The sequence below is a fragment of the Anarhichas minor genome, unplaced genomic scaffold (assembly GCF_050575085.1).
Source record: "Anarhichas minor isolate MPS153535 unplaced genomic scaffold, ASM5057508v1 ptg000024l, whole genome shotgun sequence".
Taxonomy (NCBI): domain Eukaryota; kingdom Metazoa; phylum Chordata; class Actinopteri; order Perciformes; family Anarhichadidae; genus Anarhichas; species Anarhichas minor.
In genome coordinates this window covers 5315651-5340245 of record NW_027466470.1, presented here as the reverse complement: position 1 = coordinate 5340245, position 24595 = coordinate 5315651, and the positions used below count along the sequence as shown (strand labels likewise).

General features: G+C 43.8%; 1 protein-coding gene across 3 annotated transcripts in view; it reads right to left on the bottom strand.

The window, feature by feature from the left end:
• The window catches only part of agap3 (ArfGAP with GTPase domain, ankyrin repeat and PH domain 3), a 107465-nt gene extending 83225 nt beyond the window's left edge, over nucleotides 1-24240 (bottom strand). For all 3 annotated transcript variants that reach the window (XM_076098492.1, XM_076098494.1, XM_076098495.1), the window contains exon 1: nucleotides 23314-24240. In XM_076098492.1, coding sequence (XP_075954607.1) covers nucleotides 23314-23683 — 370 coding nt within the window. In that variant the 5' untranslated portion in view covers nucleotides 23684-24240. The remainder of the gene's footprint in view (nucleotides 1-23313) is intronic.
• Between the last annotated feature and the right edge of the window lie 355 nt (nucleotides 24241-24595).

Below are 24595 nucleotides of genomic sequence, written 5' to 3'. Positions count from 1 at the left end.
GATTGCCAAACTGGAGATAAGCACACAGAATCAGCATCAATGGAAGTCTCGCAATCAACCTTTTTCCAAAAGTGGGAGTCTCACACGCAGACACCGCAAAATGGTGGCGCAACTAAAACTATATGCTGAAGAACTGCACATCCACAGCCTCACAGACAAACAAGCTCCATTATCAAGACTGGCTCAGTGTTTCCATGGGTGTTGCATCTCTTAATTCCTCATTTCTAGTCTACATTCAACAGAGCGCTGCTGTCATGCTCTGTACAGCCGCCCACGTTCACCCTCGCAGAGTGTGAGAGAAAGGAAAGAGAGAGAGAGGGGGGGGGGGGGGAGAGAGAGAGAGAGAGAGAGAGAGAGTGGGAGGGAGGTAGAAGAGAAAACCTTGCTTTCACAGTGAGAGACCAGCGATACATTATGGAAGGACAAACCATATTGCTCCATGCTGTTTTTGTTCTTACAAACCACTACATGACCAAACAATAGGCGCGCATATTGTACAAATCCGAGGCGGAATGCCAGGCCTTGATTACTATAGTCCCGGTTGCACGGCTGAATAGAGCCGAAAGGAAGCGCAACCTAAATCTACGCGCCAAAGAGCTGTGTTGATGTTCTCAATATAACGGGGACATGTTTACCCTCCCTAAACTTCAGCAATTTCCTGACAAATTAATTGTTAATGTGTTAATGAAAAAAAAAAATCCTTTTATTTGAGACGCCAATTCCGAAGATTTTCGGATATACTGTTTATCCCTCAGGTCTTCTATGCTTCTATGTTTCTCTAACACACCAATAAGAATACAAGACACTTCTACTTTTCTGTCTAGACAAGACTCAAATCCTGAATACTGCGGCATAGTTATGAAAGCTGTGTTTCTGAAACACAGCTTTCATAATTAGGCCGCAGAAAGAAAAAAAAAGAAAACAGTCATGTTACGTAAGACCAACAAATTTCCATCCGAAAACCTGTAAGATGTTAAAATGGCAGAGGTGGAGGACTGCAGCTGCCATTCTACACCACTGGGGTCATGTCCTCTCTGTCCTCTATGGATTCGGGGGTGTTGGCAACTTGAGAGAAGCATTTTATAAGCGGATTACTACTTTTTGAAGACATACGTTTACATTTAACTACTTATTGACCGACAGAATAATAAATAAATAAGGGCTGAGTGTGGAGAGAGCTTTAAAGTGCCCTGTGGACCTTCATATTTGGGGGAAATTAAGTTCCCAGGAAGAGAAATTCGCAAAAAGAAATGCACAATAAAATAACAAACCAATGGGAATCATGTAGGGACTTGACTGATCTACGTTACTATCTAAAGATCCCTCATGACCGTGACCCATATTACTGCGGTGGGGGGGGGGATTTATCAGAGGCAGTTCATCAGTGAGGATGAGCTCATCTCCTGGGACTCAGATTCAAGGCCGCTCGCTCGGGAGCACACAACAAACACTAGCACCCAAACGGCCCTTTGTGACTTCCTGTCCTCGTCTCCTCTCCCCGCAGACCATGAGCTGACAGGAAATGAAAGGCGGCCACCAGAACTAGTTCGACTGGTAGTTATGACGGAAAACAGGAGCAGCAGCGGAGAGATAATCAGGTTTTGGCAGCAGAGGTCCACTGAGCAAACTAAAATCATTTCACCATGCAGCCTGAATTCCATCTGGCTTACCAACCACACCGTCAGAGACAAAATGTCCCTTCCTGTAGCTCGCTACAAAGCATTAAACCTGGGTAGCCATGGAGAGGGGATTACTGCACTCTCCCTCTCTACTAACATCACCAATTAGCCAACCTGTATTGAATGAAATGACAAGAGGGTCCAGACTGACACTATCCGATACACTCTCCATTAGCCGCAGCAGGAATAGCATTATTAATAAGGAGTGCGGCACACGGCAGCCAATATAGAAGTACAGCATACAGTGTGAACACACGCTCGGTGCCTCTTCCATTTGGGCTCGTTATTTTTGCGGGCAGGTATTAGGCAGCAAGCAGACTCATTACTCGGAGAAAGATAGCTTTCTGCAGTTCATTGCCCTCCGGGGTAATAGAGCACAGCAAGAGACGAGGCACCGATGCCTCGATTTTTGACCTTAACTGCTTTATTTAGGCGGTTGCCGCAAAAGAGGGAGGAGGGAAAGAAAAGCCTTTTTTATACTTTGAAATTAAACCTTCACAGCAAAGAATAGAAAGACTACAAAATAACTGCCGGGGAGCAGCTCGATAGCAATACGGCCGAAAGTAATGCTTCTCTGCAGCCTTTTAACTAACCCACGGGACAGGGATTTGGTTGTTACGGGCATGTTTTGGCTGCCAGATGAGCGAGATGCTGTCTCGTTGAGAGGCAGGGCGGCCTACGTCAGCACTGCAGGCTGCTGTCCAGCCCCGCGGAGCAAGGGCACAGGACAGACAAGCGGGAGCTGCAAAAAAAAGGCCCCTTCCCTCCAGGATTCTCCTCTCGAGCCTGGCGGCGCTCCGAGCACGCGAGTATAATTCTGCCACCAGGCCAGTCCCTGGCATCCTTTCCAGATGGTGGCGAACAGTGGGGCGAAGGAGGGAGATTAGGAAAGAGAGCGATGACTGGTGCCTGACTACACATCCGGTGGCTGAGTCCCATTCTCCTCCTTCCCCCGTCATGGAGGCCGTGGAGGCCGGATGCTCCCCTGTCTTTGTGCTTCAGCGAAGGTTTTAAGCTGCTTATTAGTAAGATGACAAGATGGCAGAGCTGTATTGTCGATGCAACGCAAACACTGACGGAGGAAATAGAAAGCCATTAAAGTACATTTATTGATTTGTCCAGAGCATACAGCTGCTCTCCACTGCCATTGTTTTGTTTTATAAATGACAAATACTGAAGTGAAAAAAACCAGACAGAAAATATGTACGATTGTAATTAAAATTAAATTCTATTAAAGCAACAGATTAACTGCTCTGGCTGCATGCACATCATTACATAAACAGCATAAAAGCTGAAATTCAAATTTGACTTAAGCTTCATTGTAGATAAGTGTTGTGAAACAAAAAGTTTGAAATAATTAAGGGCTTGAGTACGAGTGAATCTTTGTGTGAGAGCGAGAGAATATGAGCGTGTAGCAGAACGAGTGCGACACGGCTTAAAGACGGAGAGAGTATAAGAGAGAGGAAGAGAGAGCGTGTCACAGCTAATTTCACACTCCCAAGACTGGCAAAGCGAATCATCTTCAGCGAGCGTGGAAAGAGTTGCATCAGCTTCTATTTTCTCAAACTTTTGGAAAAGACTTTCACGAGATGCTCCCGCCGAAGTGCTGCTATGTGATGCCGAAAGAATGCAAAAGAAAAAGCAGGAGAGAAAGAATCGCAGACTTCCCCCTTTGCTCGGAAAAGTTGATGAGACGAGGAAATGTGGCAACTCTGGCAAAAAATATGAGCGTACAATTTTCTGGCCTCAAAGCGCACTGCAGTGAAGAAATGAGAGGATGGATTGTGTCATGGCAAAGGAAAGGACATGCATGTCTTTTTGTCAATTTCGGGCCAAATTGCTATCATTACCAATATGTGCACTCTGAGAGCCCCGACAACAGGACGGTTATGAATCATCCAAAATGCCTGTCATTTCTATCTTCTCCGGATTACATAAAGGAACGAGTAAGAGAGAGGGAAGTGGTGAACAAAGAGGAAGAGGAGAACTCACAACAACTCAGGCAAAAGTTGCCGTGCTGTTGTGGCGTCACAGGTTGATTCACGACCGTCCTGTTTTAAGTACGAGGCTGCAGATCTTACGTAACTCCATTCACCTGAAGAAACCCTGAGCCAATCCACAGGGCGGCAATGAAAGATACCTGCACCACCTGTGCGCCCATGTGCTTTTGTCACATCCCAATGATTTCACAGTATAGTCGGGACTGGAAAAGCAAAGAAAAAACCACCGGAGCCACCTGGATCACAAAAGCCTCCCATCACCGGAAGCTTTTGTCGACTCTCAGGTCTTCAAGCCAATTACAACACATACAGCATCTGATGTTTTCAAGGACATCACACATAAAAGCACACTGAAAGTCATTTTCTCCTTTGATCTGCCAAAGCACTGTATTGTGATATGTATTTAAATAAGTGAGCCAATTTTCACAAATACTGCTTGAAGAGCTAAAAACAGAATTATAAATGGCATGTGATTATACTGCGGTGCGGAGGTGTGACCGTAAGCAAGTTTCTGTCAAACCTAGAATCAGAGGAGCAAAAATACGCTTCGTCATGTCACATGGACACGACTGAACGTCTGTGAAAAGATTTATGGACATACGGATCCTTAGTTGTGGTCTTGTTGCTATATCATCATTTCTGAAGTGACCATACGTTGTCTTGGGTTTCCTACATTAGCATTTAGCTCAAAGCAAGTTTAGCCGCCTCACACAGCTGCTAGCCAATTTTCTTTTGTAAACATTTTGGATAATATTTTGGACGTAACGATTAGTTTTGCACGTATAGTTTAGCAAATTTAGACACGCAACATATTTCGGCGTAACGTTACCATGATGCACATTTACCGTTATGGGTCAGTGTCAGACACTTTCCCAGTGAATCGAGTGATGCAGAAATATAAGAATACAAACTAATAATCATCATTCCATACTGCACATTAATTGCTTGACTGGTGTTTCATGAATTCTGAATTGTATTGTTAGTATCATACTTAAAAACCCTGTTTCGTTCATCCCACATTCATAGAGATGTAGCGTTAGATACCAATAAAAACACATCTATCGGATGCTATAATTGGGTTGTAAAATCCCCCTTTTATTGTGATTTATTTTAAAATAAAAACCATGTTGGTCATTATTCACAAATCTACTTCCGTGATACGTTGTTTATCACGTAAAATGTTCATAATGTGTCAGTCATGCGTCATGGCGTTTGATTCTCATTACACACACCATTTTAGAGGTCGTTTGTGTGGCTACCTATTGTCCACACTGTCAATATGATGACAGCGAGTAATTAAGAGATGTAAACAAAGTGCAAAATCATTCTGCAGGTGCCAAGCAGAGCTTCAAACAAGCTCCAAACCACAGGCTCTCACCCACGACTGCAGGACGACCACAGGGATCTCTATCAGTCGGCAAGAATCAAAGCTTAATGGAGGTAAGTAGTGGTGGTGTTGTTTTTGACTGACACACCGCATGAGTCAGTGAACATGTCAAATGACAAATACTGAGATGAGTCCAAATAATGAATGATAAATAGCAAAAAGTGTAAACATAATTACACATGACAACCCTGTTAGCATAAAATAACACAATTAAATTGAAAAGTTTATTCCCTTTGGATTCCTTCTTGAGCTTTTACGATTATTATTTCTGGAAGTAAGGATGGACCAAGAGACATGAATGGAGTTAGTGCCGGTGAGTTTAAAGTTATCCGGTTTGATGACTGAAGCCCTCACAAGTTAGCGTCACATTATGTGTGAAGGGACTACTACTGACTACTGCCTCACTTTCACTGCGTACCGCACGCCTAGCCACCTTCGATCACATGGATTGCATCTGCATCCTCCCAGCAGGAGATACCAGGAGATGACCTGCAACGTTGTGATCCTACTTGTGACAGTCCATCGAGCTAAATCGATTGTCATGCAGGTGACTGAGGCAGACCTTTATCTATCTCTGTTTGTTCATTTTGTTGCTCCAGTATAAAGTAGACTCAGGTCCTTACTTTTATCCAGTGGGTCTCAAACTGTGGGGCGCGCCCCTCTAGTGTGGCGCGGTGGTATTACAGGTGGGGCGCAGGGGGAAATGAAGAATCTTTTTTTTTTTTTTTAAGTAATTAATAAATACATGGCAAAATGTATGGAAGCCCGTTTCCGTCACTGTGAGGAAAAATTACAGATCCTGTAAGTCATTATAATGAGATACTATCTCAAAATAATGACTGAGCATCTCATAATTATGACTTAGCATCTCATATCAGCCAATTGTAATAAGCTATTTTTTGCCAAATTGTAGTTCTTTTTTGCACAGATTGAACTTTATTTGCATTGTTCTAACAAAGTGATTGCACATTTTATTTGTTTTTGTCTGATGGAGCAATCTGGTTTACTTAAAAGTGATTGCAATTTTCTTTATTCTATTATTTGAAAAAGCACGGACGGAGGAGTCACAAAATGTTATTTCAATAAAAATTCAACATAGACCATTTTGTTACAATTTTGTTGGGGTGGTGGGGCATGAACATTTTTCTTCCTCCAAAGTGGGGCGCGACAGAAAAAGTTTGAGAACCACTGCTTTTATCCCACATCATCACTGTCAGCATCACATTCTACCGAGCCACCCCCCCCCCGTCACTTTTGCCGTGCCAGGCTCTGACCCCAATTGCTCACCGTACGGGAAACTCTGCACAAGAGGAGTATCTTCCACGGCAGCAGGGCCGGAAAAAAACCAAAATGTACACAATAATTACATGGCTGGCTTAGCAAGAGAAGAGGCGCAGGCGGATTGGACAAATTGCTACGTGTTACGAGTGGCGTGGAAGTGGGCCAGCTGAGAGGATGGCATCCCCATCTGGGATCCTCTCAGGAGGCTATCACCATGAGCAATCAGCATGCTCCAGAAGAAGAGCCAGACAAGACCCCTTAATACATCATCAGAGCTGCCCTGCTTATAACCCGCCCTGGGCTATATGCTCCTCTCCTTTCATGGAAATCTATGCAGTACAGAAACCAAAGGGTAATGTGTCACACACACCCCCCCCCCCTCCCTCTTTTGCACTCGCTTCTTCAGCAGATTAGAAAGCCAAATCAGTCAAGTCAACACATTAGGAGGCTTATGGTTGGTTTGGCTGCCTGCACGTTGGCTTTTTAAAACTACTAGAGAGCGAGAGGGCAAGGAGTCAGGGCTTTGTATCCTTAGACACATCGCTGTATGGCAGGCTGGCTAACCCTCAAATTATGCACGCATCCATCCAGGTGTGTCATGAAACACACATCACAACTGTACACCCCGATATCTAACAAATATGTGTTGAGTGCGAGTTCATATTGGCTTGTATTTTTGAGGCTCACCTGCAGAGTCGCATGGTGTTGGGAGTCCATCAAGGTGGGCCAAAGGCAGCGAGAGCATGAGGGAGAGGAAACAAAGAAAATCAATGAGAAGTCCGATAGATGTCAAGCTGAAAATAAATCAGTTGAGGGGTTACGCGATAAGGCGGTGTCCTCCATTGTTGTACTGCTTTACCTAAATTGCATACACTAATCTAGTAGTACCCCAGAGCCTACTTACGGACATACCCATCGCATCCAAATTAAACGTATACATCTTGCATTTTATATTAGATACATAACTTCAGCTTGAATTGGTTTGTTACTTTGTCTGATAGAAAAAAAACATGTCATATAGAAATATAATTTGTCAGTTATTTCCCTTGTAAGGTGTATATATTTGTGTTGTTTTCTTATGAAAAAGTAATTATTAAACAAATACGATATATGTAGTGTTGATCTATGTGTACTGATCCATCTGTATCAATAATATCTTTGAGCAACTTGTAATGAATGATTAGATCCGGGTCAAAGTTTGACCGCTGGTCCTGTAAATTGTCTATTAACGGTTATTGAGTTTGGCTACAGAAATCATCGATTGGTATTGCTTCCTTTGATTATAACTGTATTCCATATTGAATAGTTTTACTGGGATCTGACTCGTATCCACCACATCCTGAAGTGCTTCTAAGCAATCAAACCATCTTTGAATCGTCATCGGAGTTGTCTGTGTTTCTTCGTTGGAGTGTAGACTAACCATCGTAGAACACAACGCAGAGTCGGTTTGCCGTCACTCCTATCGAGTTTCACCGGAGCCGTTACGAACCGTAGATAGTCAAGAGGAGGACGGGAAAGACCCCTCGTTACACAAAGACATGCGACAGAATTCTTGCATTACATTGCAGTATAATCATCAGTGAACATGTCACGATAAAAACTAAAATCCGAAGACAGAGCTGACATTCTGCCAAACTTGGAGAGTTACTTCTTAAGGGTATGCTGTCAGCAAATATCAGTTTACTTGTCGTTGATTATTCCGGTGCGTTCTTTGTATTCGACCCACTACCGTCCCAAGTTTGACACCTTTCAGAAAGAATTCTCCACCAACCTCCGGATAAGTTTGGCTTCGTTAGTATAATAATCACTGTGTTCAGTTGACGGTTTGGTGTGTTGACAGTTTTGTTGACACCTGCTTGCAACACTGCAAGCTGTCTCAGGTAACTCAATAAAGGAGTTGAATAATTCATCTAAAATATGACATGAATAATTCATGGGATCATCACAAAGAAACACAAGTCGTGAGGAGGATGTGATAGGGCGGTTGGCATTTTCCCATTTTTGTAAGACGACAAAGATAAGCCAAAGATGTCAGACGTGCGAAGCTTAGTGATCGATTCAACCTTTTTGTTGCAGACAGAAGAGAAGGCTTTGGGGTGGTTATGTGTCAGATTTGAAGAGCACCGTTCAATGAAAATGCAATATTATTGATGACATTCCTGTTCGGTGGCATTGCATCAAATTGATCACAGACATCAGAGATGTTCCTTATCGAGTTTAGATAATCTTGGCGAGAGCTGTTCGATATCCAGTCGACAAAATCTGCTGACGACCAGATGCTTAACTGAGTTAGTTGCTTCTCCATCTACCCCCATCTATCCGAGCCCCTCTCCTGTCTGCTCCTGGCCTGATTGTTGCCACTGCGCTGCATGTACAGTAATGTACAGTAACAGACTGAATCACACCACAAGCTCAGCTTCCCATTTAAAAGTAAACTTTGCTTCTCTACTGCATGAATTTGCCAAACACGATTCATATTGTGTTACATCATATGAAATGTTTTTAACATGTCACAACATTCTGAACATAGAACATTTGAAATCTCCTCCATAGAGTTCTTCATAAGCAAGGGAGCCAACACAAAGGTTGGTTAGAGTGGGTGTTTTATCTCCAGATGGACACAAGAGGACAAATTATCCAGGATATTCGAGTAAGGCTCCGTAGAAAACAACCAAATCAGCCTAACTGCTTCCATGTTGAAGAGGAATTAAAAGTATAATATGCAGGAATTTTCTAAAAAAAACAATGCATGGGCTCATACAAAAACAATCCCTCTTAATCATCACTTATAACCCACTAGAAGTGTGCGGTGGTGTCTGTTTCTACAGACAAAATGTAACATTATATCTTTAACGTGCGAAGTGCTTCGTCATGGTGGGACTCTGATGTCCAATAGCTCATAGTCATCGAGAGCCACTCCATGTTTGGCTGTGCAGTAGCTATCCCCGTCCTTGAGTCAGGCCGAGGTGCTGTATTGCTCAGCGCGGGTCATATGCATCCAGAAGAATTTACAATGACTCATCAGCATACCAGTTAAATCACAACGTGCATCATATAATAGCTTGCTCAGTTCTTCCTGCAGTCAAGACGTGTTGTGAGACATTGTGACCAACAAAGACGCATGTACCAGAACATTTAAAGCAACAAGCCGTGTAGTATAGTAAAACGAATAAACATCAGGTGGTCTGCCGACTACTCTCTCAATTACTGAAATGAAAAATGTAAAATGAAAATTCATAATTGTATCCGAATATCAGCCCGAACCCTGAAAATATTCAATTAACTATTATATAGGACAAAGAAAAGCAGCAAATGTTCACCTTTGAAAAGCATGAATTTGCATTTTTGCATGAAAAAGTGATTAAATAATTGCTGTTTTAATCGATTAATTGACCAATTGTTTGAGCTCTATTGTTCCCAAGTCACAGAACATGCAGATCAGGTTGAGTGGTATTTACCTGTAGTCAGTGTGAGTGTGTTTGTCTGCAGGATGAGGTTTGTCCAACGACACACACGCTACTTTTCTACACATTCTTTCCCCCTGTGCATGCTGGGATGTGCTCCACTAACTAAACGGATATAGAAAGTGAATGAATTCATGTTTAAGTGTGACTGAAAGGTAAAAATTGCTCTCACATTTGATTTCACAGAGTGCATTGCTGTAAACAGACCTGTGTAGATGATTGAGAGAACAAATACTGAGCTGGATTATCCCATCTGTGGAAAAAATACCAGACCAGTAGCTCAGGCTCAGATAACCTCAGGTCAACCTGGCCTCGGGGGACTCTATCTGATCCCCTCTTTGTCAGAAATAAGGATGTGTAGTCCTAGACCAGCTGCAAACAAAGAGGTCGGGGCCAGCAGTCTGTGCCATACAGGGGCAATTATCTGCACAGAGGCTGTAGAGATATTGAGAGAACAGAGTAAAAAAAAACAAAAAAACGTAGGTTTCAATCCTAGAAAATGGTATAGATTGATCCTGCCATACAAGTGGTGTTAAGAGGCTTCCTGGACTGCAAACTCACCGCCAACAACCCCAATTCCTGACCCTTTGTCACAACATGACACAGCTCTAATACCATGTCCCTACCCGCCCCAACAAACCCAAACTCCCATTACATCCATCTCCTCGGGGTTCTGCATCCAACAGACACCCATCCAAAGTATTAAACACACACCACAAACACACACACACACACACACACACACACGCAGAGCTATTCCAGCCACCTACTTGTGTTACATAACACATGGCGCTGCCTACCCATCCACCGCCAGATCTGCACTACGCTCAGCCACCGACGGAGATGCATCACCAGAGCGCTTACGCTGCAAAAGTATAAGGATGCACTTCTCTGCCTGGAAGACTCGTGTCAGACGCGAGGACAGGTGCTGATGCTGAATGACCCGTGTTTGTCTTCATGGTGTAAAACCGAGATTTCAGTCGGATGGACTTGTCATGGACTGACATCTGACGATCCATGAGGGTTGAGAGTGTGGCCAAAGGATTCGTTTTGAAAGTGGACCACTAATCGTGCCCAAGCTCTCGCTTCGCCAGCACAACTAAACGTAGGGTCCTATTTACTAAAAGCCCTGTTGGCATGAAAAGACCAGACGAAGGTTTGTTTTATTGTGTAAACAGACAAAATGTAGCTTTGAATAAGCTTGGGCCCACATCAGCTGCCAATTTATTTTTCTGAGGCAAAAGCTAAAACTTCATGCCAGATTCGGACACAACCAAAGATACCTTTTTTGGAGCGGAGGGTCTCTTGAAGCCAAATGTGTGAAAAGCCACAATTTAGTAGTGCGAGTATTCTCAGAGGGGCCCAACACAAACATTAGCATTGTGAGTTGTCCCTCGCCTTGAACAGATGTACTTGTAACTGGACAAGTTGCCCTGCAAGTCAACAGCACGGTGCACCGAAAAAAAACATTTGCTGATGTAATAAATGTCCTGCAAATGACTTGCAAAATGGATACAAATGGCTGACTGTGTTTTAACACAGCAGCAGGGTGCATCTCTAGACACCAGTTGGTCCAATTTTACAACAGAATGGGCCCAAGAGCACAACAGGGGCCTGAGATGTACTGTGTGGCAACACAAGTGTCATAATTCCTCCTTTTCAGCTGTACAGTATTTCATTCCAGGCCAGCAGTTCCTTCCAGTATACGCTAACACAAAACCGAGGAAGAGCTCATCTTCGGAGAACAGCGTCGGGCTGCTGAACGGTGCACTTTCTACGCCAACACTCCTCAATGAGGAAAATCTCATCATCCAAACCAGAGCTGCAGAGAAGCTGCACTGACACAGCCCTGAGCAAGACTTACAGCGACTTGTATCAAAACTGGCACTACAGAGCGCCCGTCCACACAGAGGACGATACAGCCGCTCAGTTTACAGCACCGCCTCGTGTCAGAAACTGCTTTAAATTTTTTTAAAAAGGACCAAATGGTGCTTGGCGAACGACGCAGCATTCTGGTTGCCTTTTTTCTTCCAAATCTCCATAGTAACATCGCTCCTAACTGGCAGGGTATTAAAGAATACAACTCGTGTGAATGACTTTTGCCTTCGTGTGCTCGGCCTCTTGCGTCCTGGCAATTCGTGGCCTTCTATTATTTTGGCTGAACCTTCAGTTAAATGTGCTGTCTTGTTGCCAAGGGCTCCACTTTTTTTTTTCTTCCAAACATAGGGCAACTCTCCTAGCTCTCCTATTCATGATTAATACATATGTATACAAATACTGCAGCAATGAAGTCATTAAACTCCCTACACACACACACACACACACACACACAGAGATATTAACCGTTTTGCTTCTGGATAAGTGGAAAATGTTTGCTTTGTGTGCAATGATAAACTCAGACCCCTAAAACCACAAGAGCATAATGCATTAGGGTTATGATTTCTTGCTCACCACAGGTCATTACTTGCTTGCAAACTGGAAACAAAATGTCTTCAGACTTTAAAATGTTCCACATCTGGTCAATGCACCACTGACAATAAGGTAGAGCAGCGTTTCCCAAACTTTTTGTTCTGCAGGTCCACTTTGTAAAACAAACCACCGTGACCCAAATCACACCAGGCCTCATCAGTGAGAACAGTGGATCACATACATACAACATATCCACATGGTAAATACTTTATAAATGAGACCACATGAATGCATTAAGGCAGAGGTGACAGGCTATCTCTTTCTTTTCATTTCCTCTCATCAGTAAAACAAACAGAATCTGCGCTAGCCTTTCATGAAGTAGACAATTATCAGAACAATACGGACATTATTAATTGGTCTGAATTAGAGCGTTGGAGCTCTCTGAATCACATCAGGGAAACGAATACAAACTCAGACATGAAAAGACCGGACGACATTCAGTGCCACAGGAAGTAAGTCTTTACAGCTTGGAGCCGATGTCCGAGTCAGATGTCGGGTCCAAAATGGGAACCGCGATTGTGTTCCTCGAGGGGTTGTTCTACATGCAGTTCACATACCCCACCACATGACATGTTCCTGGGTCATGGCCAGGGGGGATTCAGCAGTGGAACAACTTTAGGTTATTCCAGTTGGCGGGGGGAAGGCAGGAAACGGGGGTATAAACAGTAAATAGGGGTCACATTACTCTTCCTCTCAAGTGATTCCCACAGAAAACTCCACAACAAACCCTCCTTAGAGTTTAGTCACGATTCACAAAGCAACAGACCAATGTTGCAATCGACAGTTGGTTTTAATATTTTCTCAACTGTGACATCTACTTTCCCACAATCAGCAACAGCAACTACGACAAAAAAAAACAAACAGGAAAGAACAAGCACCTGGCATGTTGCCTGAGTGAGTCCTTTGAAGGCAGCGAGCACAAGGCCAGAGGACATGCCACAACACCATCAAAACAATGACATCTACTAAAGGAATGTAGGACCTGGCTGATAACGCTCAGCTGGCACATGTTGAACAAGCTGCACTGACAACAGGGCTAGCATGAAAGAAAAGAAGCAAAGTAGCACTGACGCTGACACTATTCTGGTGACAGATATAAATATATACAGTAAGGATATTCTAGTGTGAGAGCAAATGTCAAATTGCCGCATACACACATCTAACTACACACTTAAGCAAGAGACAATGGAGCTGGTTTGTATGCCATTTTTAAATAGATGTGAAGTGGCAGTGATACTATCAGATTAAGAACAACGCGGCCCTCCAACCTTTTTGATGGACATGATTCATTCACAGAGTAGAACACCAACTTTTCTTTGAATAACTCCAGCAACCCTCACGTGGAAAACAAACAAACTCGAGGCACGTCCTTGAAGGTTGACTGACGCAGAAAAACTGTGACATGTCCCCGAGCTGTGAAGGGAATTACATTTAATTTCCGCAGCCCTTTAAATAGTCGCCGTGTTCTCAATTTTATTTCTCTCCAGGAGCAGGAGTAACTGTCTCGCTTGCATCGCGTATGCTGCCATATTCGGCAGCCATATGGCCTCACATATTGTAGGCCACACTTCCTGTATCCGGCATTTTCCTCTTCAACGGAGAAAATGTGCTCCCCGAGGGCCAGAAAAGTCCCTGTATGAGATTTATTTTCAAAGGCAACTGAGCTTCTTTTCCTAAATACCTGGATAACTAATTCAAGATCACCGCTTGCTCTTCTAAACTGTGTTTTATAAAAATAAAAAAAACACTCCTCTATTGCCTCTATTCTCCATTCATCAAGAGATCTGAATCCTCCCCCAGTTGAAATTCCAGAGACAAACTGCTCTCGGATAGCCATTTTCATTCGAAGGACACTTCATACTTCACCATGATCCTCTATCCATCCCCAACCTGGATGAGGCCAGAATCTTCCCACAGTTAGTCACGGGACTGCTGGCAGGCTGAGGGGACTTGGAGGCATATGCGCCTTTCCATCTGTTGCTCACTCGCTGCTTTCCAAACCCCTTCCTCTGTCAGCAGCCATCTGCTTCCAGCCCTACCCCACTGGCAGGAAACATGAGCACTTCCAGCATAGGATATAGATGATGCACGCAAAAAAATAAACAAGAGCCTAAGGCAAATGTATTGACCGCTGTCTCCCGTAAAAAGCTAAACGTTAATATAGGGAATAATAAATATTACAAAACAATACAACCTTAGATGTAGGGCTTCAACCGAATAATCATTCTAGTCATTTTTTTAAAAAGGTAGTGTGTCGCACTTTGGGGGGGGGGGGGGGATCTATCAGCAGAAATGGATCATAATATTCATAGTTATGTTTTCAGAGTACAATCACCTGGAACTAAAGACATGTTTTAGTGAGCTTAGAAGGAGCCTTTCATATAGGGAGATGGCCCCAGGCCCGAGGAAGAGGGCCGGGATTTAAAGCAAATTTTACAAAGTGGCTTGATGTGCCGCTGAGCAAATTTCATTCGCCAGCTCCAATGCTGTATCCAGTTCTCTTTATATATCCATGGTGGGTCCTCTTCATGTTTCTACAGTAGCCCAGAACGGACAAACCAAACACTGGCTCTAGCGAGAGTGTTTTGTTTTTTTACGCTACCTGACGGCCACCGTACTTCTCTGCACGCTTGTGAAACTGCTGTAACGTGAGCCGCCGTCTGACTTCTGTTGCTCCTAAAATAGTGTTATTATGGTATGGATGGCCTTTGAGCGAGGCGAACAACACTACCACGGTTTTACAATCAGCGGCTCTTGTTAAGACAGCAATCTAAATTATAAATGTCACATCCTCTCTATTGGCCTTCTAGTTATAGCTAAATTCACAATGTGAGAAAGTGAATATAGACCATATTACATCACCACATAACTCCAAAAACCCAGATTTTTTTCTTCTTTCTTTCATCTAAATGTAGCAAAGCTTCTTAAGGATGAACAACCACAGCATGTATGGTTGGGACAAGCACTTATCTCCTTTTCTGTATTGAAAACCCAGTGATTCAAAATGAACTGAGCTTAGAAACTCAGTGGCTCTTACCTTTAATACAACATTAGATCAGAACTACTCCACACTACCCATTAACAACCCTCTACTTTCTGTACAGAAGAGATTAGGGTACTCTAAAAAAAAAACTAAAAAAAACAGCTCAATCCCGTCCCTCCACATTCAGAACAGAAGAAAAAAATGTGTTGTCCATCAATAGGAGAGAGCAAGCCTTTGTTCAATAGCACAATGGAGGACATTCTGCTGTTGAGGATAGCGTCACATTCAATAAGCCAATGCTGTGGTGCTGCAGCAGAGAGAGGACAGCAGGGCTGAGGCAGAAATGGCACTCTGACCCCGCGGACCTCCCAGACCGAGGCCGTCTACAGCTCTCCAGTTCAGCTCGTCTCTGCTGACCCACGGTCAAAAGTCGGGCGGCGTGTTGAAATGCATTTCAATGGGGACGGGATGAGCGTTCTCAAGCTGCAGATGACAGAACTTTTATGAGCTGATCACAAAGCAGGGGAGTCTTTTGAGCGCTGAGGCATGTGCATACCCTGTTATCTGGTGAGCATCTGTTCGGGGGGAAACGTCCGTTACTACTGCGCTCCCAAGAATAAACCTGTGACGTAAACGTGATGTCAAGTGTTTCTTTTCCCAACGCTGACTCTCAAAGATTAAACTGGGGCCTGATACTTGGCATGCTCAACACAGAGGTGCTCCATTTGCTACAGATGGTCTTCAAGCGAATGGGAAATCAAAAAGAAGCTTACGCTTTTATCAATGGCCGCTTGAGCAAGTTGACAAGGGTACATTTCAGGTGTTCACATTAATCCACGGTACATCACATCAAAGAGGCTCAACTGAGAGCTCGACAGGGCTGTTGTAGACCTCGGAGACGTTAGATGCAGCAAAGGAGCTTCTTCCCCCGACAGACACAGGATCATTCTCTTCTTCAACATTGATGGAACTGAAGTGAAATGCGTTTCTTCAGGGTAATCTGTGTTTGTCTTCATTTTCACAAATATTCACTGGCAGCAAAATGACAGATCCTAGAGGTCCATCAGTCTAAGATGCATCCCATTTACTTACAGTGACATCCCAAGTTCACTTCAGCTTTTGTACGTCTAACACTTGGTTCCATCTTGAAAAGGCAAAACAATATACCATAATTACATTTCTACAGTTGATTTAAAGGAACAGTTAAACTATTTTGGTACATGGTATCAATCTCCTCATCTAACGTTTGGAAACAAAAACTATCTGTCCTGGGCGATATGGATCATCAACGATCTGCAAGTGGTATAAGCAGCAAAAAATGACCGGCGAATCTCTCAAAGTTATATTTGCTTCCTTTTTTTCTTTTGTGCCGATCCGATCCGAGACTCAAAACAGTAATACGATCAGAACCATGAGTTTTATGATCCGTTGCAACCCTAACACTTTCAAAATAAAAGCCCTCTAGCGTCTTTCTGTGTTTACACAAGGCTTTTGTTCTGAAATATTTGCGGGACAGTGTGGATTGTCATTTACAAATGAGCACACACATCTTTACTTTCTGTCTGTCTGAAACAAATACAAATGACATTTATAATGAAATGAAACATGTAGAAAGAAGGGCTGTCTGTGTGGACACCACGCGGTGAGAGACGCAGCAGTTCAGCGAGGCAGCTGTCACGCAGGCCGCGTGGCCCGGGCACAAGGAAGCGAATGAAGATGTTTAACTATCCCTTAAGAAATGTGAGGTTTTGCAGACCAATCTCCAGAATAATAGGACGATAATTAGCGCCTACACGTTTCTAAAGATGGCAATTTCAGTGTTTAACCTATGTTTTCTTTGTAACTCAGTATGAAGAAAAAAGAACAGGCCATAGTTGGACCTCTTCCACGCCTCACAGATGTATTTATGTAAGGCTTTATTTAGGCACAAGATCTACAACTAGTAAATACTTACTGAGCTGCTCTATAAACACCAGCATTCCACACTAACAGCAATTTATATTGACACACCGTGTAAGCGACACAGCTGGTGGTATTGACTGACATTTCTAACTCTATAACAGTTTCTAATCCATATTCACGGATACGGTTCAGAACTATAATGAGCACATTGTAGAGACGGCACTCGCCAGAAGTAGTAGCGGCATTTCCCCGACACAGATGGCCCACAGTGACAACTGTAAGGCCAGTTCCTCCAATCAAATTCAAACCACACACACACACACACACACACACACACACACACACACACACACACACACACACACACACACACACACACACACACACACACACACACACACACACACACACACACACACACACACACACACACACACACACACACACACACACACACACACACAGTTTTACATCTCAGTGGTCATGAGGAAATAAATTCCGCTTCAGCAGCGATGGAAAGATGCATTATCATCACTCTCTGCTTGTGATCGGCAGACGAGCACTCTGCTTCACTCTCATTGGCAATTGACTGCAAGAGAGATGTGTGGTGCCACACAATGCCTACAGAGAGCTATACGAGGGTTCAGTCTGTGCTCTTTTTGTATCTCTCTGTGTCGTCCCTATTGCTATCTGAGCACACAATGTCCTATTGTGCGGGCGTATTCGTGCTTTCTCCAAATCCCAAGCACCCCTCTTGAGTAGCAGTGGACTTGGGTGACTGCCCTTGCTCTGACATTGGACTCTCTGTTGGAAATATGGAAGTCAGCGTGGGCTTTTTGCAGTTTTCTGAAACAGGGTCATTGCTCAAGATGCAAGATTACATTACGGAGTAACATCATAACACTCACAACAGGCGAAAAAGGAAATCTCCTCAGGAATACACACAGGGCAGAAATCACAACCGGCTGTTGGGAAAGTGAGATGGCTAAAAAAAGCAGGAAGGAGTCAAACATTTACGTCATCCTGTCCATCACCGACCTGCGTAGTTCTTGCCCTTTGCTATAATGACAGACTGTAGGTGCTTTTGTACTTTATACTGCAGTGCAATCATCCACATATCTTTTCAATTACCTACACAGCTTCCTTGTAAATCTAAAGAACATTTCGCAAGTTTGATAAGAACGTGAATCATGGAAGCAATCAGAACTCCCATTGCACATTAACTCCAAAGAAAACTATTCCCAGGACGTAGTCTTGTTAATGAAACACTCCTCCACGTTGACACGAACAGCTAAAAATATAACTGGAATCACAGAACATCTCTGCAGCTGTGTCCATATCTCAGTGATCTGGATTTTCTTCTATTTACATACGCTCGAGTATTTATTCCCCTCAAATAAAATCCATGACCAAATCCTGCCTCCAACGGATTAGAGTCAGTAAAAAACACATTTATGAATAAAAATGAGTTTGTTCCTCTGAATAAATCTGATATTTCTAACAATTAATTATGCAGCAAGGACATGATATCCAATGCCTTGCCAGATGATTGTTGGGTATTCATTAGCCCGTCTATCTGTACTGACTAGAGGTCAGCTTTTATCCAGTCATGCACAGTACAGGTTGTGCAACACTAATGTGCATGAACAGCTTTTCTTATTTATATCCTTTTTTTCTCCCGATGACAATGTGTGACTCAACAGCATACTGGTTGAAGGCTAACCTGATATCGGGTGATCACTGCTGTGGTGCAATCCTCAATTCTTACTACTACTCATTAGACGTGTTTCCATATAGACTATTATACTATTTATTATATACTATACACTACACATTTTTTCCCTTTTATTTTTTAGGATGTATATATTAATTATTATAACAATTCTGTCCTGAAGTGCATCGTCGCCACTATGTATAAATCTCTGCTCTTCCGTTATTTATTTAGCAGCATCCTGCCGTTAGTGCAAGTCAATCTGTTGGTCAGTGTGTCCGACAAGTTCCAAAAAACGACAGAATATGATCCATCACGGGACGCAGTTACAAGCGGAGTCTGAGAGCCGGTTGCTCACATGGAGAAGAAGCCCAGACCTAGAATCATTCCCAGACTAAAGGTTTAACTGACACGGCCATTAAAAGCATTTTATGGATTAGGCCAAATCGTTGTCCAGCCTGATATTGATGAAGGTTTACCACTCTGGCAACCCCCACCATCTAATCCTGGGGATTTTAGAGTCATTTTAGCATTATGTCGATGACGGTCCTCAGTCATTCAGGTCACAGATCACAGACGTTTTGTGATCTGTGATTACCAGCGAGGCCAAGTGGGCAACTGGCCCCGGGCCTCTAAAAGTCACCGGTTCACCGTGTGTCAGTTCTTTTACGGTCATTTGTTCCATCAAATTATCACAAACCGACATGACAACTTGGGGCCGCTTAGTATTCTAGTATAGGAGCGCTGGCTGGTTTCTGGACCTCTGTGCAAAAAATACCGAAGCTGCCATCTTTTCGTGTGCTGTGTGAACTGCACCTGGTGGGAAATTGAAGGCAATGGGGGAAAAAACAGCATCATGTTCTTTTGCCCTGGGGCCCAGAAACAGATGCAGCTTATCCAAGCCTCTGGGAGTATTAACGAACCGTGAGTAGAACAGCAAATCCACTTGAGAACCACTTTGCACTTCTTTATATTATTTGCGTTTCCTGTCATACTCATGGGTTTATCGTCAATTACACGCCTGTCTAATTTAGATCAGCTTAAGTTCTGTATTCAGAAACACTGTTTTTAAAAAAAGACAAGAGAATAAATGTAATTTGGAGGTGCAATATATGAATTGGCACGGAAACCAAGCAGCACCTTGAATGCCAATCAGAGCAAAAGCAAAGAATGTGAGGCCGAACAAACGCACACAAGAGTCTGAATGGCTTGTCATCATCATACGAAAGGTCTTATTAATCAACAAAACAGGGAAACCTTAGTAATAATGGGAATTCATTTTGTGAGGGCTGTGATTTATATTCACTCTTTCTTCAGCATTTTCAGCTAAATGCATGAGCCACTGGTTCCTTAGCAACAGACTCTGCAATGATGCAAGATTGAAGAGGAACGGCTCTGCAGCTCCAGAGTGCAGGTGAAGACAAGTCGGCCAACGTCTCCTGTTGCCGCTCTTCAAAGCCTCTTGGAGTTACAGTTATTAAAGCAACTGCATCTCATCTAACAGCATGAAATAAAAAGGCACCAGAACGTACATCAAAGCTAATGCAATGGGTTCTTCTGTGAGGACACCAAAATCTGTTGAGGCCGCTGACATTCCGTGTATGCTTAGAAATATCAATTCAACACCAAGCGTCGTACACTTGTCGTCGTGGTTTTACCTCAAACGGGTTAACGATGTGCGTTACAGATTCATAAATAAACAGGTACAGGGAGTGTGCTTGGCATCTCTGCTGCTGTTTTGTTGTTCAGCGGTGGATTTTTGCTTTTGGGGTTAAACATTTCCCAATGCAACATTTTGTATATAAGCCTGCAGGTGTGTACACGGTGCCACAGCAGCAACAGTTTTTGCTTTTATTCCCAAGGATACCTGGCCAAATACAGATAATGTGACATCCTGTTGAGAGATTTATTATCTCAAACATCAGGATTAGCATGCGGCGCTCCAGAATCAGAAAGCATGGGCTCTTTTCTAATCTCTGTTTTGACGTTCCCCAATGACACGAGGGGAACTGAGGGGGAACTGTGAGGAACATGTCCCACAGGGACCAGTTTCTGCACCAGCAGAAGCTGCAGTTGACATTCATGCAGTCCATATGTCAGGGTTTGAGAACAATAAAAAAGGTACAGCAGCCTTCAGACATGTTCCTAGCTAACTAGCTAGCTCGCTCAATACTAACTATCTTTCCTGAGGTTTGTGGAAGGGCATTGTGGGAAAAGAAAATTCTGCAGCTTAAGTCGACACAAAAGCTAGAAGGAGAATGAATCCGCAATAATAAAGACGTTTTTAACACCACAACATTTATCCAAGAATGCTTATTAAATTTGTTTCCCCCAACTCTAACCCGAAAACATATTTGTATTGAAAATGATTTGTGAATAGTGCAAGCAATTACCGTTATGTTTTTAAGTGCATCTAAGAGATAACTCATAAAAGGCTCCAGTGTTGCCCCGTCAAGATACAGAATAAAGACGTGCCTTCATCGAGAAGATTATGCAACAATCCTAAAGGCATCAGAAAAAAACGGAGACAGCACAGGCCAAAAGCTGTTGCTTATTTTCACGAGGATGACTTTCCTTTTCCATTGATCTGACCTGTCCCAAATCTACGGACACCGCCAGACACATATAAATCTGTGTCATTGACAGGAAGCATCCTGGAATATCCTAAAACATCAATGTTGACTGCATATTCAGATTTTTCCCAGGTAAATATTGTAAAGATCATTTCTGACACTCTGTTGATAACCTGGACATTTTGGTAGGTCACCAATCCACATGAAAAAACAACATGTCAATATCGTTAAAGTTGCATTAAAGGGACAGTCGTGATATTTATCGGTCCACGGTGTTTTGGCGTGAGTGTTGTTTTGGAGATATTGGACGTCGAGATGTCGGCCTTCTCTTGAATATTATGTTGCTGAAAAGCGCCGAAATACTTTTGAAAAACTCAACAGCAATGTCTCTTTCTAGAAATAACGACCCGGTTAGTCGAGATAATTCACAGACCTTGTTGTGATTATTATCTGTCTTACGTGAAACTGAGTGTAGTCCCATTATATAGGAGAGAAGACAGACATGTCTGTGGCCGATACCTCCAACACTACGCAACTCACACCGAAACAATCTGGATTGATAAATAGCTCTAAAAGGTAAGAGGGAAAATATGTATTTTTGAATTTGGGATGAACTGTCCCTTTAAATATTTATGTAACGTTTCCCATAAATCTTTGCTATTGGCACAATGCCAACTCCTAAGGGCAACTGTAATTGTTTGTTAATGATAACAAAATTGCTATATTTTTGTGTGAAATTACAAAAACAAAAGCTCAAGTTGTACTGCCCAGTGCAGAAATGCTAAACGATAACACTGTTAAAAAGATTTCCCCACATTTTGAATCTCACTCTTTCACTGCCAACTCCAACACAATTCCTCAGATTCTAGAAATATGAAACAACTGCTGGTGTATTCGGAAGGATTTCTGCTTTCAAGATAAAGTGCCCCTTGATTCCTGATCTTTGACCCTTTAAATGAGGGCAACGCTACCAAAAGACAGTCTTGGAAGCAGTGGTGCAAGCGTGTACATGCAGACAGTTGCTGTAACACTCTTCCAACCCCCCCCCCCCCCCCCCCCACATGCTGACTTTGATGGACATACGCTGACTGCTGTGTCACACAGCCACTGACTGGATACATGGGCGGGTGAGAGGCAGAGAGAAACACATAAGAAACCGCAAACCATCATTTAAGACGTTCAAATCTGACATGTGCATCACCCGCACTTAAGATTTTGACAAGCTGTGGTAGCTGGTTTACAGCCACTGTCGTCATCCTCCTCCGGTCAGCTCACAACATTTGGACTCGATTTCCTGCGTGTGTGAAGAATAAACTCGCAGAGCGGCTTCATAACACACCCAGTGATGTCCATCATGCCGTTTCCTAGTGGCACGCTGTGCATGTGTGCCTCTGCATTGTCCAGAGCAACCATTCGTTTCATGCAACATGTGACTTGTGGCTCTGCTACACTGAGGTTCAGAAGGAAAATAAGGTCACGCTGTTGTGCATGAGGAGTGAAAACAAGTGGTCTCTTTAGGAAACGGCATTAAACAGCAGAAAGGTGTTTTTAGAGCTCATTACAATGGCAGGGTGCTGCCTCCTGTGAGTGCCTTTTATTAACACTGCAGTGTCTCGGGGGGCAATCCACTCCTGGAGCAGGACTGTGAGCTGGGCTACGCCCCCAACCTTCGACCTCACAGTGTGATTGTTGACACTGCTGTGCGCCCATAACAATGTGTACATAAAAGGAAGGAAAAAGTACCCCCCCCCCCCCCTCTTCAAAACAGACACACACCACCCCCCCTCCATCCCCCAACCCTCAATGAATGAGCGGCCACAAAACGCCAGAGAACCCCCCCAGCATGATTCCCCGACCTACTCACCTTCGATGGAGATTACATGCTCTCGGATCTGGTTCTGCAGGGCCAGGTCGTCGATGCGCTCGATCAGGTCGTAGATGGCGTAAATGTTCGGGTGGACAGACTCGAACCGGTGGATCTCTGCCCGGATGGCGGCCGAGTTGGACAAAACAAACTGCGAGCTCGCCGAGCCGGGTTGGGAAGCCTGTCCCGAAACAGTCCCCGAACCGAACTGGCCGGCCCCTGAGCTCGCGGACGATCCGGATCCGAACTGGGACGGGATGGACTGGGGCACTGGGACGGGAACCGGCGTCGGGACCGTGCCTGGAGTAGGCATGGCTGGCTGAGACTGCTGCGAGATACCAGACCCTGGGACGCTCGACTGGAAATTCATCTTTTTTTTTTTTTTTGTTTTTTGGAGGGGGAGCGACTAACTCTTTTTTTTTTTTTTTTTTTTTTTTTTTACAACTGCAACACAAATATGCAGACTACAATTTGGGATTGAAGCGATGCGAACAAAAGAAGTCCGCGCGAACTGATGGTGTGGAAAACGATCGGCGCAGAAGCATCAATAGTTGATCGCCAAATGCAACGAAACGCGGCTGTTGTTCATATTATTAAAACTTGACTGTGATTCATTTTCCGTTATTTGGCCAGATCTGTCCAGGGCCCTTCTTTCTTGTTCTCTCTCTGTGGCTTACAAACCCGCAATGCCTACCACTCGGACACTCCTTTATGGGCTGCCCCGCTGCTGTCGGTCTAACCCGTTTTCCTCCGTCGCTCTGTTTCGCAGGAGACAATGGGCTTCAGCACGGCGCCCTGGTCCGCTGCCTTCAATGCGTTGTTTCTGCGCTGCTGAAATGAAATCGCGTTTAGTCCTCTTTGGTCCAAGTGGTCCCTGCCCAGCGCCCTCCTCCGCATGCTGAAACGTCACCCAACACGTAAATGTACTTGAGATGGGGGAGGGTGTGATTGGATTTGGTGGAATGGACGGGGGGGGGGGGGGGGGGGGGGGGGGATCGCAACGTGCACATCATTATAATAACCTACCTGACAGTTATGCAACCGCAAAATAAACTGGCTACTGCAAGATACACAAGTAGATACAGCGATTTCATTTTGGAGTATCAGCAGTTGTTGTCTCGATTTAAAACAATAGCCACATGCAATTCTATCACAATTGGGCCCTTTCACGTGTGCATGCGCGCGCACGTGGACGCACAATATTGTCTTCTGAGGGATTTCTTTGCACCAGTGTCAATAATGACGAATGTGTGTCCTCTTATAACTCTGAAATACTCCGTGT